The sequence below is a fragment of the Thermomyces lanuginosus genome, assembly GCF_041956635.1.
Source record: "Thermomyces lanuginosus strain ATCC 200065 unplaced genomic scaffold VTN49scaffold_15, whole genome shotgun sequence".
Classification (NCBI taxonomy): domain Eukaryota; kingdom Fungi; phylum Ascomycota; class Eurotiomycetes; order Eurotiales; family Trichocomaceae; genus Thermomyces; species Thermomyces lanuginosus.
In genome coordinates, this window is record NW_027192349.1 from 35,285 (window position 1) to 48,947 (window position 13,663).

The 13,663-nt window shown below is 53.7% G+C and overlaps 8 protein-coding genes across 8 annotated transcripts; 4 read left to right on the forward strand and 4 right to left on the reverse strand.

Moving 5' to 3' along the window:
* Positions 1-364: 364 nt before the first annotated feature.
* On the reverse strand, positions 365-619 carry VTN49DRAFT_253 (uncharacterized protein; the record flags this gene model as incomplete). Its single annotated transcript, XM_069410265.1, has 1 exon — positions 365-619. One exon carries the CDS (start codon positions 617-619, stop codon positions 365-367), a length of 255 nt encoding a protein of 84 aa, XP_069271427.1.
* An 84-nt stretch (positions 620-703) lies between these two features.
* VTN49DRAFT_254 (uncharacterized protein) lies at positions 704-2,634 on the forward strand (the record flags this gene model as incomplete). The annotated part of the gene is made up of 5 exons (XM_069410276.1): positions 704-865; positions 923-1,043; positions 1,091-1,204; positions 1,258-2,253; positions 2,303-2,634. 5 exons carry the CDS (start codon positions 704-706, stop codon positions 2,632-2,634), a joined length of 1,725 nt encoding a protein of 574 aa, XP_069271428.1.
* A 388-nt stretch (positions 2,635-3,022) lies between these two features.
* Positions 3,023-3,814, forward strand: VTN49DRAFT_255 (uncharacterized protein; the record flags this gene model as incomplete). Its single annotated transcript, XM_069410287.1, has 1 exon — positions 3,023-3,814. The coding sequence occupies one exon, from the start codon at positions 3,023-3,025 to the stop codon at positions 3,812-3,814; it is 792 nt and encodes a 263-aa protein (XP_069271429.1).
* Positions 3,815-4,304: 490 nt separating this feature from the next.
* VTN49DRAFT_256 (uncharacterized protein) lies at positions 4,305-7,865 on the reverse strand (the record flags this gene model as incomplete). The annotated part of the gene is made up of 6 exons (XM_069410298.1): positions 4,305-4,687; positions 4,751-5,064; positions 5,120-6,646; positions 6,700-7,658; positions 7,731-7,751; positions 7,803-7,865. 6 exons carry the CDS (start codon positions 7,863-7,865, stop codon positions 4,305-4,307), a joined length of 3,267 nt encoding a protein of 1,088 aa, XP_069271430.1.
* Positions 7,866-8,258: 393 nt separating this feature from the next.
* Positions 8,259-8,817, reverse strand: VTN49DRAFT_257 (uncharacterized protein; the record flags this gene model as incomplete). Its single annotated transcript, XM_069410309.1, has 2 exons — positions 8,259-8,737; positions 8,787-8,817. The coding sequence occupies 2 exons, from the start codon at positions 8,815-8,817 to the stop codon at positions 8,259-8,261; spliced, it is 510 nt and encodes a 169-aa protein (XP_069271431.1).
* A 368-nt stretch (positions 8,818-9,185) lies between these two features.
* On the forward strand, positions 9,186-10,816 carry VTN49DRAFT_258 (uncharacterized protein; the record flags this gene model as incomplete). Its single annotated transcript, XM_069410320.1, has 5 exons — positions 9,186-9,198; positions 9,249-9,293; positions 9,347-9,785; positions 9,836-10,299; positions 10,353-10,816. 5 exons carry the CDS (start codon positions 9,186-9,188, stop codon positions 10,814-10,816), a joined length of 1,425 nt encoding a protein of 474 aa, XP_069271432.1.
* Positions 10,817-11,282: 466 nt separating this feature from the next.
* Positions 11,283-12,494, forward strand: VTN49DRAFT_259 (uncharacterized protein; the record flags this gene model as incomplete). The annotated part of the gene is made up of 3 exons (XM_069410331.1): positions 11,283-11,330; positions 11,427-12,296; positions 12,345-12,494. 3 exons carry the CDS (start codon positions 11,283-11,285, stop codon positions 12,492-12,494), a joined length of 1,068 nt encoding a protein of 355 aa, XP_069271433.1.
* A 276-nt stretch (positions 12,495-12,770) lies between these two features.
* VTN49DRAFT_260 (mitochondrial 54S ribosomal protein mL43) lies at positions 12,771-13,308 on the reverse strand (the record flags this gene model as incomplete). Its single annotated transcript, XM_069410343.1, has 3 exons — positions 12,771-13,062; positions 13,128-13,210; positions 13,270-13,308. The coding sequence occupies 3 exons, from the start codon at positions 13,306-13,308 to the stop codon at positions 12,771-12,773; spliced, it is 414 nt and encodes a 137-aa protein (XP_069271434.1).
* Between the last annotated feature and the right edge of the window lie 355 nt (positions 13,309-13,663).

A 13,663-nucleotide genomic window follows, 5' to 3' on the forward strand; every position in this document is an offset into this window, starting at 1 on the left:
GAGGTTTTGAACTAAACCAGCAAGCTAAACTATTTCTAGCTTATGACCGTCCTGCAGGCGCAAAAAGACCTGATTCGCTGGATTTGTTTCTTGGTACGGCAAGTTGATCACGTGTCAAAGAGCAGCTCTTGGCTTACATAAGCAATCCAGGGTGATTGCGCACCGAGGCAGGGCAGTTGTTTGGTAGCTCCAGGTGACCTCAACGGCCTCGCGTGTGATTAGATGTAGCTCGACATGCTTCATCACCGCAGTAGCGTTTCACCTGCGGCTTTGTAATTCCTCGTTGTCTGAGTTCATCGTCTGTTGACTCGCCAGCCGAGTGCTGGCTAGAGCGGTAAACAACAACCGAGCTGCAGCGCTCCGCTTAGGGACGGCCCGCATCAAAAAGTCTCGCGTCTCCAGTTTCTCGATCGAATCCGTCATCGACGTCCCCGCCGGTTAGGACGATCGCTCTTGGTTGGATATACGACCGTTTTCGTTCCACCAGAGCCACCTTCCCATGCCTTACGCCCTTGGCCTGTCCGAGTTCTGCTGGTTCCGTTCCGTCGCCATCCCCATCCTGGCAAGAGGGTTGACTCGATCTTAGTCTAATCGCACCGGCCGGTTCCATCGACGTCATTGTCTAAGTCTGTCATCCTCTTTCCGTCGATCGCGTTGCGTTCGCCAGGTCCATCGGGCTGCGTCCAGCCACGACCCGGCCGGGATGGAGGCATGTCTGGCTTGTCTACGAGCCATTGACAACTTTTGTCACATCACAGAATGTCTAGGGCCAGTGAGCGGTCGTTCACGAGGCGGGCTCTATGAGCCAACTCTTCAGGATAGCGAGCGGGAGGCCGTGGCAGACCTCCTGCAGTATCTGGAGAACGTAGGCTTCCTCTGTCGGGGTTACATGAATTGACATACGCTGACACCAGCTTCGTAGCGAGCCGAGACGGATTTCTTCTCGGGAGAACCTCTGCGGGCATTGAGTACGCTCGTCTACTCGGACAATGTGGATTTGCAACGAAGTGCAAGTTTGACGTTTGCTGAAATCACGGAGCGAGGTTGGTGGCCTTGCATGGTGGTTGGAGAAAGAGCTAACATGAGCCAGATGTGCGCCAGGTCGGTCGAGATACGCTCGAACCAATCCTGACGCTGTTGCAAAGCCCAGATATCGAGGTGCAGCGGGCAGCAAGCGCTGCCTTGGGCAATCTCGCAGTGAACAGTAAGTAATGAAGGAACTGGTAAAACTAGAAAAATTCGCTAATGTCGTCCCAGCGGAAAACAAGCTTATGGTAGTCGCGCTTGGCGGCCTATCGCCACTGATTAAGCTCATGATGTCCCCTAATGTTGAGGTGCAATGTAATGCCGTTGGCTGCATTACGAACCTCGCAACGCATGAAGACAACAAATCTAAGATTGCCCGTTCCGGTGCTCTTGGGCCTCTGATCCGACTGGCCAAGTCAAAAGACATGCGGGTCCAGCGCAATGCAACAGGAGCGCTACTGAACATGACACACTCAGATGACAACCGCCAGCAGCTGGTCAACGCTGGCGCCATTCCTGTTCTTGTGCAGCTCTTGTCGTCCTCGGACGTCGATGTGCAGTACTACTGTACAACCGCTCTGAGCAACATCGCCGTGGACGCCGCCAATCGTAAGAGACTGGCCCAGACGGAGTCGCGCCTGGTGCAGTCACTGGTGCAGCTCATGGACTCCTCCACGCCCAAGGTGCAGTGCCAAGCCGCGCTTGCTTTGCGGAATCTTGCTTCGGATGAAAAGTATCAACTGGAGATTGTCCGTGCAAAGGGCCTTCCTCCCCTACTCCGCCTTCTGCAGTCATCCTACCTTCCTCTTATTCTGTCCGCCGTAGCGTGCATCCGCAATATCTCGATTCATCCGTTGAATGAGTCACCGATTATCGACGCTGGTTTCTTGAAGCCGCTGGTTGATCTCTTAGGCTCGAAAGATAGTGAGGAGATTCAGTGCCATGCCATCTCGACGCTGCGAAATCTGGCAGCTAGTTCAGACCGCAACAAGGAACTTGTCCTACAGGCCGGCGCTGTGCAAAAATGCAAGGACCTGGTGTTGTCGGTTCCTGAATCCGTTCAATCGGAAATGACAGCCGCCATTGCAGTGCTGGCTCTGAGCGATGAGCTGAAGCCACAGCTGCTAAAGTTGGGAGTTTTTGATGTGCTGATTCCGCTGACGGACTCGTCCAGCATTGAGGTGCAGGGCAACAGTGCGGCAGCATTGGGCAATCTATCGTCCAAAGGTAAACCTCTTCCCAAATCCTTATTCAAAGTGCTAACAATGAATAACAGTGGGCGACTATTCTATCTTTATCCAAAACTGGACGGAACCGAGCGGCGGCATGCACGGATACCTGACCCGGTTCTTGGCCAGTGGTGACCCGACGTTCCAGCACATTGCCATCTGGACGCTGCAGCAGTTGCTGGAGTCGGAGGATCCAAAATTGATCGAGCTTATGTCCACGTCAGAAGAGATTCTGGAGCTTGTCCGGCGCATCTCTGACCGCAACATCGAGTCGGACGATGAAGAGGTCGATGATGGCGAAGCCGAGGTCGTCGCGCTTGCCCGTCGGTGCTTGGAGCTTCTCAGCAAAGGAGGCCGGCAGACGCTTGTCGAGGGGTAGTAGTTGCTATATATAAACGTTTATAAACTACCTTACCTTCGTTTCTGTCGTTCATTCTACCTTTCTACTTTGCATGGGCTACTGTTTGCCATTTACGACTTGGTGTTTTGAGCATTGGTGTGCGATCTTTGGGATGAGCTTTATGTTTGATCTTGATGTGACACCGTCCGCATGTATTAGACGTGTCTATATCGCTGTCTCTAATAATGACATTCAAGTTATCAGCATTATTCGGCTTCTACTCGGAAGTGACAACTGAATTAATACGCCAAATTACCTGTTTAGGAATCAAGCTTCATCAATGCCAAGACTGGAGTTCACCGAGAAGTTTTTCTGCTTGAAAGAAAATTTGTACTTTTCTCTCTTTTCCATGAATGAATAGAAAAAAATGACAACAACCGCAGCAAGACTTCCCACACTCGCGGTCCCCGGGCAGCAGCTCGGACCGACGAGCACATACACCGCGGGATCAGGGACCCATGTCCGCGACGGGACTATCTACGCTTCAATTCCAGGGACGGTGGTTCTTGAGCCCTCCCCGACAGCCTCTTCATCATTGCCTGCAATCTACCCGAAACAAAGCGGCAGCAGCAACAACAAGGCCACCATCCACGTCTCGCGCTCCGGGATTCGCGGGACTCTTCCCACTAGCACTCAAAAGACCCAACAACAGCCGGCAAAGAAGCACCCGGTGAAGCACAGTACCTTACCTGCCGTGGACTCGACCGTCCTCGCACGCGTCACCCGTGTGCAGAAGCGGCAGGCAACACTCTCCATTCTCGTTGTTTTAGATGACACCCTCCCCCAAACCTCCTCTTCATCACAAAGAACAGACAATGACGACCTCCAAGCCATCTTGTCCACCCCTGCGAACCCACTCAACCGTAACACCGCCGATGAGCTGCGCTTCCAGGCAGTGATTCGTAAGGAAGATGTGCGCGCTGTGGAAAAAGATCGCGTGGTGATGGAGGAGATGTTCCGTGTTGGGGACATTGTGCGCGCCACGGTCATCTCGTTGGGTGATCAAAGCCATTATTATCTGACCACGGCGAGGAATGATTTGGGGGTGGTCATGGCGAGGAGCGAGGATGGAAATATGATGTTTCCGGTTAGTTGGCGGGAGATGAAGGATCCAGTGACGGGGAGGGGGGAGTTGAGGAAGGTCGCAAGGCCATTCTAAATCCTCCTCGAGTGGTCGGATGATGGAAACATGATGCTTGGATAATGGAGAACTGGCATGACATTTTGCCTAGACTAACCGGCGCAGGCGCAGGAAAAACGTCTGGGGATATAAATCGGAATGGTCTATTTATGATACCCCAAATATGATCTGATGCGTTGAATCAATCTTCCCTTGAGTTTGAGATGTGCAGAAAAGAACGAATAACAACCCTCCTGGGTATAGCATAGTCCGGACCTTATTCTCTATGTCTGACTGTGTTTGTCAAAGGAGGAAGATCAACCAAGGCTCTCTTCATTACATCAAAATAATCGCGGCTGATTATTTTCGATGGGACGTGAAGAAGAGACCTCCCTGTATCCTCACCCTGGACTTACGACAAATCCATGAGATTCAGGGAGTGAATGAGGGATACATCCCATTCTATCTACCTCGTAGTAAATAGTAGTATGTAGTAGTTAGTAGTATTGTAAGAAAAAAAAAAAGGAATTTATCGTTTCAACGTCTTCTGCTTCTCCGCATCCTTGATCAATTTCTTCCCTTGAACCACCAATCCCTTTCGTTCACGCACTGCATCCATGTACCGCTTCGCCACATTCTCCCGATCAGCCAACTCGCCCAGATCCTCGAGTTCTTCCTCCGTGGCGGGAACCCAGAAGGGGTCTTCGTCGAGGGCCTCGAACCCAGCGAAGATGAGCTGCGGGCTGGCGGCACCGGAGGTGCGTTTGCGGATTTCTTCGCTGAAGCCGAAGGATTCGGCGACGGGGAGGAGGGAGAGAATGGTGAAGAAGGGTGTACCTTCTTTCATTGTCTCAGAGAGGATTCGTCCGCGGCGGCGCGTGATAACGCCGTAGACGCGACCGAGGACTTCGGCTGTGGGATTCTGTTAGCCTCTTTTGTTGTTCCATTGGGGGAGGATAAAGGGGAATGGCGTACTTGATGCTTGAATCTCGCAGCTGTACATCGCAAGCATGATCCGCGGCGACCAGTCTAGGAATCCTTGGGAGATGGAATCGCGGACGATTCGGATCGCCTCGCCTGTTAATCGGCCCATGTCCGGCCCTTCGCTCTCGCTCGGCCGGTGGATACTCACGTCCTCGAGGATCACAGCGATGCCTTGCACCGGCTCATGGCACAGCGGGCCTTGCGCAGTCGCCAGCTGGAAGGCATATGTGATCTTGTCCGAAAGATCGCGTACGGTGATGCCCTCCTCGGCCGTGGACTGGTCGCCGTTGTTGTTGGAATTGAGGCTAGAGAATTTGCGTTAGTCACCATCATCGGCTAGGAGGAAGTTGTTGAGCTTACAATTTCTCGCTCGCGTTCGCTGCGGTATTGTCCACAAGAATGTTCGGCCCGACACGTCGCGGCCCAAACGCCGTGATTCGGTCGACAATGTCCCGCCACATTTCCTCGTCTTTCGCCTCCGAGAACAACTTTCGTAGTTGTTTCTTGAAGTCGTCTAGGGACAGCACGTTGCGTTCCGGAGACTCCTGTTCGTCGACCTCCCGGCTCTCAATCTCCTCGGCGTTCTCCTCGGCCGATTCTTGACCCTCTGTTTTCTGCACGCGCGCCCGTTTCTCCGATTGCAGCCGTTTGAGGGTGCCGCGGTTCTTGTTCAAAAATTCCGTAACTTCCGCCGGTAACGGGACAACCCGCAACTTGATGGTTAGTTGCTTGGACGGCGACACCGTCAGCACGCCACCACGGCCAAGCTCCGGATGCTTCGGCGCGGCCATTTCGGGCACGCTGACGATCGTCTCCCGGTACGGCACGATCGGGGCGCCGACTTGGATCTCGCACCGAGCGAATCGCTCACGGAGGTCCTTAAGGCATCGTTCGAGATGCAGTTCACCGGCAGTTACAATGACGTGTTCGCCGCTCGGCAGCACCTCGTATTGTGCGCACGGGTCACTCTGTTCAAGCAGCTTGAGCCCCTCGATCATCTTGTTCAGGTCAGTCGGATTCACCGGCTCCAGGGCAACGCGAACGATTGGTGGACTTGTCAACGACACGCCCGCTAGGTTAATACTGCCTTCGAGCTGGCTGCACAGGGTGCCCGTCTTAAGCACATGTCCCGCCAGGCCCTCTACGCCAAACACCACACCCGCGGGCACGGTCTTAAGAGGCTCTAGGGTCCTGCCCATCAGCAGGTATAGATTTGTAATGGTGACCTTGCGCGGTTCGGGGCTGGCGTGGGGATCCGCGGGCGAGAACTTGGGCGGGATCACGTAGATTGAATCGCCCACAGACAACGACCCAGAGTATAGTCTGGCGAATCCAATCAAATGCTCCTTATCGGGAGCTTTTTCAGCCTTGTCCCCCTCTGCATCGTCGTCGTCCAGGCTCGCACTGGCTAGCGACGCTGTTGCCCGCGAGAGTTCATCTGCGCCGGCACTGTTGGCCTCTGCCTGGATTCGTGCAACCTCTTCCCGCTTCTTCCGCGCCAGCTCCCGCGCCTCTTCCGCAGTTAATGAGGCACCGACCCGTTTCGTGTTTTGTGGGAGTTCACTCTCCGGAATGGCAACCATCTTGCTGACATATGCCACAACTGGATCCTCTGGGCCAGTCTTGAAATCGATCATTGCCCGCTGCACCTTTTCGTCGACAAACTCAGAGCCCGGTGATTCTTTGATCACCTCGGGCAGTCTTTCGGCCTGTGCTTGTCGAGGGCTGGGAAGGTATTCTACCACCGACACCAGGACTGCAGTCGACAAAGGCAACCAAGCCGAGAACAGGGCCATCATGATGTTCCTTGACTCTCGCGAGCGTAGGATATGAGGGGGAATAGTAATGTTCAGTGACTTTGTGATCTTTTCCAACATTGCAGGATCCCTACACGCCACCAATTAGTGGATTTTTCTCTTGCACCTTGTAGAGCAACGTACCCCTTTCCCTTTGCGCCGCCTGTTGTCGCCTCGTACGCCATCCATAAAGGCTCCAACACAAACTGGACGAACATTGGCTTGAGAGCGCGCCCCTTGAGATGCTTCTGAGCAAGGACCCTCTTAGTTTTGGGATCCAGGTAGTAATCACCCCAGAGTACTTTCTCCAGCACCGCGCGCTTCATGCCGAGCTTTTTCTCGTAAAGCAGTGCAAACTGACGAACAGTAAACGCCCAACCGTCAGTAGCACTGCTGAAAATGACGTTGTTCTTCTCCGGCGAAAAGTACAAATCCTCATCGTCACGCTCCTCAAACTCGTTATCGGCTGCAGGGTCGATGTGAGCCTGCGCACCGTTGGCACCTTCCTGCGTCTTCTTGGCCTGGTCCCGGTCGCGCGACGCTGCAGCATTGACGCGCTCCTCCATACGTTCCCGCCAGAGCAGGTCCTCTTCCATGCGCTCGCCTTGGTAGAAGCTGCCGAGAACAGCGTTGACCTGCTCGAGGATCCGAGTCAGGTGCGCGTAGGCCTCTGCGGGGGTCATCTTCAACTCCGTGACAAGGCGGTCGACCTTGTTAATGACTAGCAAGGGCTTGAGCTGCTCGACCCATGTCTGCCGCAGCACCGTCACCGTCTGGCTGCAGACGCCCTCGACGGCGTCCACCAGCACCAGTGCCCCGTCGCACAGCCGGGACGCTGTCGACACCTCGCTGCTAAAATCGATGTGGCCCGGCGAATCAATCAGATTGATCAGGTACTCTGAGCGGGTTGGCGGGGCGTCGGCATCCGCAGCGGACCGTCGCAGCATGGAAAAGTACAGCGAGATGGCGGACGACTCCATCGTGATGCCGCGGATCTGCTCGTCCGGCCGCGAGTCCAGGTAGCGGATCTTGCCCGCCAGCTTCGGTGAGATGATCCCATTGGTGGCGATGAGACTATCTGTAAGGGAGGTTTTGCCATGATCCTATACGATCGATCGCTGCTGTTAACCTTGGTGTCTTTTGCGTGCGACTCAAAGGTTTTCTGCCGGACTTACCACATGGGCGAGAATACAGATCTGGCGGCGAGGTCAGCGGTCGAACTAGGAGTGCCGAGGGGTAGTACGTACGTTTCGGATGTTATCAGGCTGTTGCTGGAGGCGGATGAGGTCCTCGACGTTGACGACCGGCATTTTCGCACATTATCTGCCCGGAGGGGCACGATCAGAAGTCAGTCGAAAAACTTCAGGTTCGGATGGAACTCAGTATTATATTTTTTGCGGAGAAATTTCCATCCTCCAATCTCCAGGTTATATCGTGTCCCGCAATGAATTCCTCGATATTTTTTTTCAGGTCTTTGAGAACTATATATCACAGTGAGTCATAATTATGTCTATCCATATGCCACTCTTGAGGCATCTACCCAACCCACGGTCGTTCATACTGGGGAATCAAGGTCTACTACAGAGGGAGCGAGCTATGCATTTATTCTCGAATGGCCGCGATCCATCTCGGAGTAATATCATAGTCTGCATCTCATTTATAAGCCGCTGGAGCTACTACCCGGCGGTTCTTGAAACAAATGCCTATTCCTCACCAGCTTCCTCAAAAGACAGCTTGATCTTCTTCTTTTTCTTTGCCTTTGGTTTACTACTAGGCGCCGCATCCTCAGGCGCCTCTTCTTCCTTTTCGGCCTCATTCTCATCGCCAACTACCCTAGCCTGTTTCCTCTTCTTTTGGCCACCAATCTCGGCCATTTTCTGCTGCGACTGTGGTTTTGCAGCCTCAGTGTCCTGCTTGTCAGCCGGTTGCTCGGACTCGGTGCCCTCAGCCTTCTCAGTCTTCTGCGGCGTATCCTTCGAGACCTTCTGTGGACCCTCCTCCTCGCCTCGAACTAGAGCCTCGTACTCCTCTTTCGAGATTGTCTCATTCGTCTCTTCAAGAACGTAAGTCGGGTCATCGTCCTCGTCGTCCTTGGGTTTACGCGGCAGCTGCTGGGGCCGGCGAAACGAGTGACCACCGACCTGACTGCGGAGGGCTCGCAGGAACGCAGGCTCCTTGGCCTCTTTTTGGGTCAGCATTTCTGCCGAAGTTGAGCACGGATTGGATCGTACCGTAAGTCAGATTCTTTGCATTGAATGCCATGATCACGGCGATTGTCAAGAGGGCAATCGTACTATGTCTCAAGTCATGCCTACCAACAACCAAAGAGACACCGCCAATAGCGTCTCTTTGGCGAAATTCTGTGTTGAATGCGATCTCGCTCGGCAACTCACGCAGCCCACATACTGACAGGAAACCGCGTCCTGTAAAAAAGTAGGCAAGAGAAGCAATGGCCTGAGATCTGAAACCCGTACCTCCCGAAGCCAAGGTAGCGCGGCAATTCAACCAATAAGACCCACGGCAAGATCAAGCCTTTCCTAATCAGGTATAAAAGTATTACGATAATCTTGAAGTTCAAGCTGCAGCTTTGCTGGAGGCGCTTCATCGTGTCTTCCACGACGTGAGCCACAATGCTGTGCGCAAGTAAGTTCATTTTTAGGAAAACGCAGAGCGACGCGACTAACTATGAACAGTTTCCGGGGAAGCACCCCAGGTGCCGGTAATTTCGGTCAAGAGCGGTATGTACAATCAATCAACCCTCAAGCCAAAAGCCTGGCTGATAATCCTGCAGGCAATGTCTTCGAGAAACGGCTCATCGAGGCCTACATCGCAGAGAATGGAAAGGATCCCGTCACCGGCGAAGAGCTCACAAAGGATGATTTGATCGAAGTCAAGACAGCGCGCACGGTTCGGCCGCGGCCACCTACGCTTACTTCGATTCCATCACTGCTCGGAGTGTTTCAGGAGGAATGGGACGCACTCGCTCTCGAGACATTCAAGCTCCGACAGGCGTTGGCACAGACGCGGCAAGAGCTCAGCACTGCACTCTACCAGCACGATGCGGCAGTCCGGGTGATTGCGAGATTAACCAAGGAGAGGGACGAAGCTCGAGAAGCGCTGGCCAAGATCTCCGTCAGCGCTGCTCGTCCAGCCGGAGGTGATGCAATGCAGGTGGATAGCACCGGCCTTCCACAATCGGTGGTTGCCCGAATTGATAGCACACAAGAACGGTGGGATCCTCCCGAAGCACGAGTCGTGGATGTGATGCTGACGTTCCCAGGCTGTCGAAAACTCGAAGCAAGCGTCCGATTCCGGAGGGCTGGGCGACGAGTGAGACAATTCAGTCGTTCAAGCCCACGGCCACTTCCGAGCCCCTGTACCCCGGTGGAAAATCACTTGCCGTGGACTCTACGGGTGATCGTGCTCTTGTCGGCGGCATGGATGGAGTTGCCGGTGTCTACTCGGTTTCTCAAGGAAAGGTCATACAGACCCTCCAGGTTGGCGGGCCAGTGACAGATGCGGTGTGGGTGGGAGACAAGGCGGTTGTCGCGTCTGCCACAGGTGCCGTGAAGGTGTTCGAAAACGGCTCGGAGGTGGCCAACTTCACCTCACATGCAGGTGAGGTTACTGCTCTGGCTGTACATCCAACCGGTGATATCGTTGGCTCCGTCGGCGCGGACAAGAGCTATGTTCTGTACGATCTCACGACCTCTACTCCGGTCACCCAGATTTACGGCGAAACTGGTATGTTTTCCGGCCAAGCAAGCCTCTTAGATCCGTACTAACTACGTTCATAGGCATTTTGTGTGCCAAGTTCCACCCCGACGGTCATCTCCTTGGTCTTGGAGGCGCTGACGGCCAGGTCCACATTTACGACGTGAAGTCCGGCGCGGCAGCAGCGAGCTTCCCAATGTCTGCTCCGGTCACGGCTCTTGCTTTCTCCGAAAATGGATACTTTATGGCGGCAGTGACCGAAAATTCCACTTCCATCTCCGTGTGGGACCTGCGCAAATCCAAGGTGAACAAGATTCTGGAAACAGGTACCAAGATCACTGCACTGGACTGGGACTATACGGGTCAATTCCTTGTCAGCGGTGGGCCGAATGGCATCACGGTGCAGCAGTATACTAAGGCCACAAAGGAATGGTCGGAGCCTCTGCGCAGTGCTGTCCCTGCGGTAGCCGTTGCCTGGGGTGCCTCGGCACGGAGCATTTTGACAACCAACAAGGATGGTGTTTTGACGGTGCTGGCACAGGCATGATCTGTTTGTGACAACTCTGTACTCTAATTACATGTTTTCATTTGATGATGCTCTCATTATTCGTTTGGATTCAAAAGGATGATGTCCACTGTTCACAGCTTCAATAACATCACGTGATATAGTTAGTTATCGTCATCGGTGGTATTATGTAATCCAGTAGTCCAGGACCAGGACTCTTGACGCCGGGGTGCAACAAGATACGAAATCAAACCATCTTGCAAGCTGTCTCCATCTACAAGCGTCTTGTCAATTGATACGTTGTATCTTTGTGATCGATATCAGTCACAGAAACTTCCCATGAACCGGTTTTATTGAATTGCCACATTGGATTAGTTACCACCACTCGCTGAACGATTCGGATTTTAGCGGACCTAGGTTCACTGCATTGGATTTCGCCTCTCCGACCCCGGTTCAATCACTGGCGTCTTTCACTACATATTTTGGCTGGCTGTTGCCCACCACTGTCATGAGCAGCAGCAACGGTGTTGAAATAACGGGCATCAGGTCCCGCAAGGTACTATCTCGTTGGCCGTTCCCTGCGGGGCTACTTGCAACCCTTTTGTTATCTGGACGCTCGGGAAATCCAGTTTGACTGATTCTCTCTTCGCAGAGGCCACGCACAGACATGTCTAACTCCTCCTTCCGCCGGTCGCCGGGAGCACGGTACGGCGAACCCTCCAGCTCCTCGTCGGCAGCCCAACGATCCGGACGTCCACGGAACCTCCCAGGTGGCCGACAGCAAAGATTTGAAGGCGATGGTTTTGATTTCCGCCGGCCGGTCATGTCTAACAACTCGCCTCGGAGGGAGGAGGTGATTGATTTGACGAATGAGCCGGACTCGCCGCCACAACAATCCCGCGGGCAACAACCGTCGCTTCCCGGCCGGGGACGGCGTGCACACAGACCGCCACGGTTTGGGAGGAATATCATGGCCGACGTAGTCGATCTAGTGGAGGATAACAATGACAATGAGGTCGAAGAGGTCCGACCAGAGGCCCCCGACAGCCCGGAGGTGCAGTTCATGGGGGCCACGGTGCGTCCGCAGCCTGCGGCGTCGCGGCGGAGTATGAGCCCATCGACCTTGCTGCAGTTCCTACGTGAGCCGTTCTTCTCGGAAGACTTTATGACGCGAGAAGTCTTCCGGGACGAGATTGGTCTTCGTGCGCGGCATGTGATATCCTTGCCTCGAATGAATTACGGGGATTGGCTTTCAGAACCTGAGCCTGGGCCCAATCTCGATCTGACCGTGGAAGTTCCGTTCTTTGACTACCGAAATCTGACTACGATAAATGACACCGTCCCGTTACCCAGAGGGAACACGACATTAAGGACGTCCTATAAACCACCAACGCCGCCTCCCGAGGGTTTCACACGGACGGTTCGGCCGGACGACGTCGTTGTCTGTCCCAATTGTGACCATGAGCTGGGCTCCGGGGAAGGAGAGGAACAGCAAATTTGGGTTGCCAAGCCATGCGGTCACGTATGTTTCCTTGACATGATGTTTGTTCCATCACTGACAGTTCAACAGGTCTACTGTGGTCAATGCGCACGAAACCGCTCCAAGACAAAACGAACCGCCTCCGCTGCGGCAAAGACGAAGCCGTTTTCCAAGTGTAAAGTGGAAGGCTGCGAAAAATCAGTCAGTGCACCGAAAGCAATGTTTCAAATATTCCTCTGAAATCAGCAATATTGGCGGCTTACTGTGGGCGGTTGACATGGAATGGCGTTATGGTTCTCTTGGTGGTTGGGAATGGCGGGACCATCTACCATATACTATTTGATACCCATTTCTCGCATCTAGTAATTGAGGCATTACTAGTCCGCTGAAAAAGCATCCGGCTCTTTCAAAGTAGATATGTCATGTACAAGGAGCCTAGAAATACATCCCAAAGATCCAACGCCGAGATACGAGAGAAAATCAGCATATTCATACATGCACCCATTCGCCCACCATCTATACCGTCTTGAGCCCCCCATGATATGGCGACCAAATTCCTCTGACGCTCTCGTTCAAGCTGGTAACCGGCTTCTTCGTCCTCTTCAACTTCTCCCCGCTAGCCTCCTTGAGGAGGTTCGCCTTCTGCAGGATCTGCTCCTTGGTCATATTCCGCACGCAGATGGACTTAATCCGGCCGTTGATGTAGTAGCCCTTCAGGACGGGGTGTTTCTTCGGTCGCGGGGAGACGCGGATCTCGATCTGAGGGTTGGCTTTGGCGAAGGACGGGAGTTCATGCTTCAGAAAAGACCTGCGAAATCGTTGCTGTTAAAATAACCCCCGGATGATTTGAAAATGGAGGAGGAATTGACTTACACCATCCCCCGCGAACTCCCTGCCCAGTCGCAGTAATGGAAATCAATGCGCTTGCATTGTAGGATGAAAGCCCCTACACCGTTCTGGATAGGCCGTCAGTTCAATGCTCGTAGGAGAAATTGAGGTCCAGGGGAAAACAAACCCGGGGCTGCGTAATTGTCCGGATCGCCTGCAGCGGCATGGTTGGATGCTGGTGATCATAAAAAGATCTCAATTCAGTCGCTGCTTAACTGCTCGATTTTTCGATCCAATGGAAGGTTGGTCATCTCATGATTTGATTGGCTCCAGTAAGCGCGCGGCTACTGCGTCTAAAAGGAGCTATATCACGTGATATAGTCATCGAACCTGTCAGTCGCGCAGCTGCGGCTGCCCACTGCAAACTCTCCCTTGCTGGCCACGCTCGTCCGTCGCCGGATTTGAAACAGGCGTCGACGGTCGTCTGTTGTTGCATGATTGACCTGCCAACCTTTACTTGTCTCGCATTATACTCTCGGCTCTGTCGCGTTCCTTCAATTCTGTCCATCGTCGGTTGATTT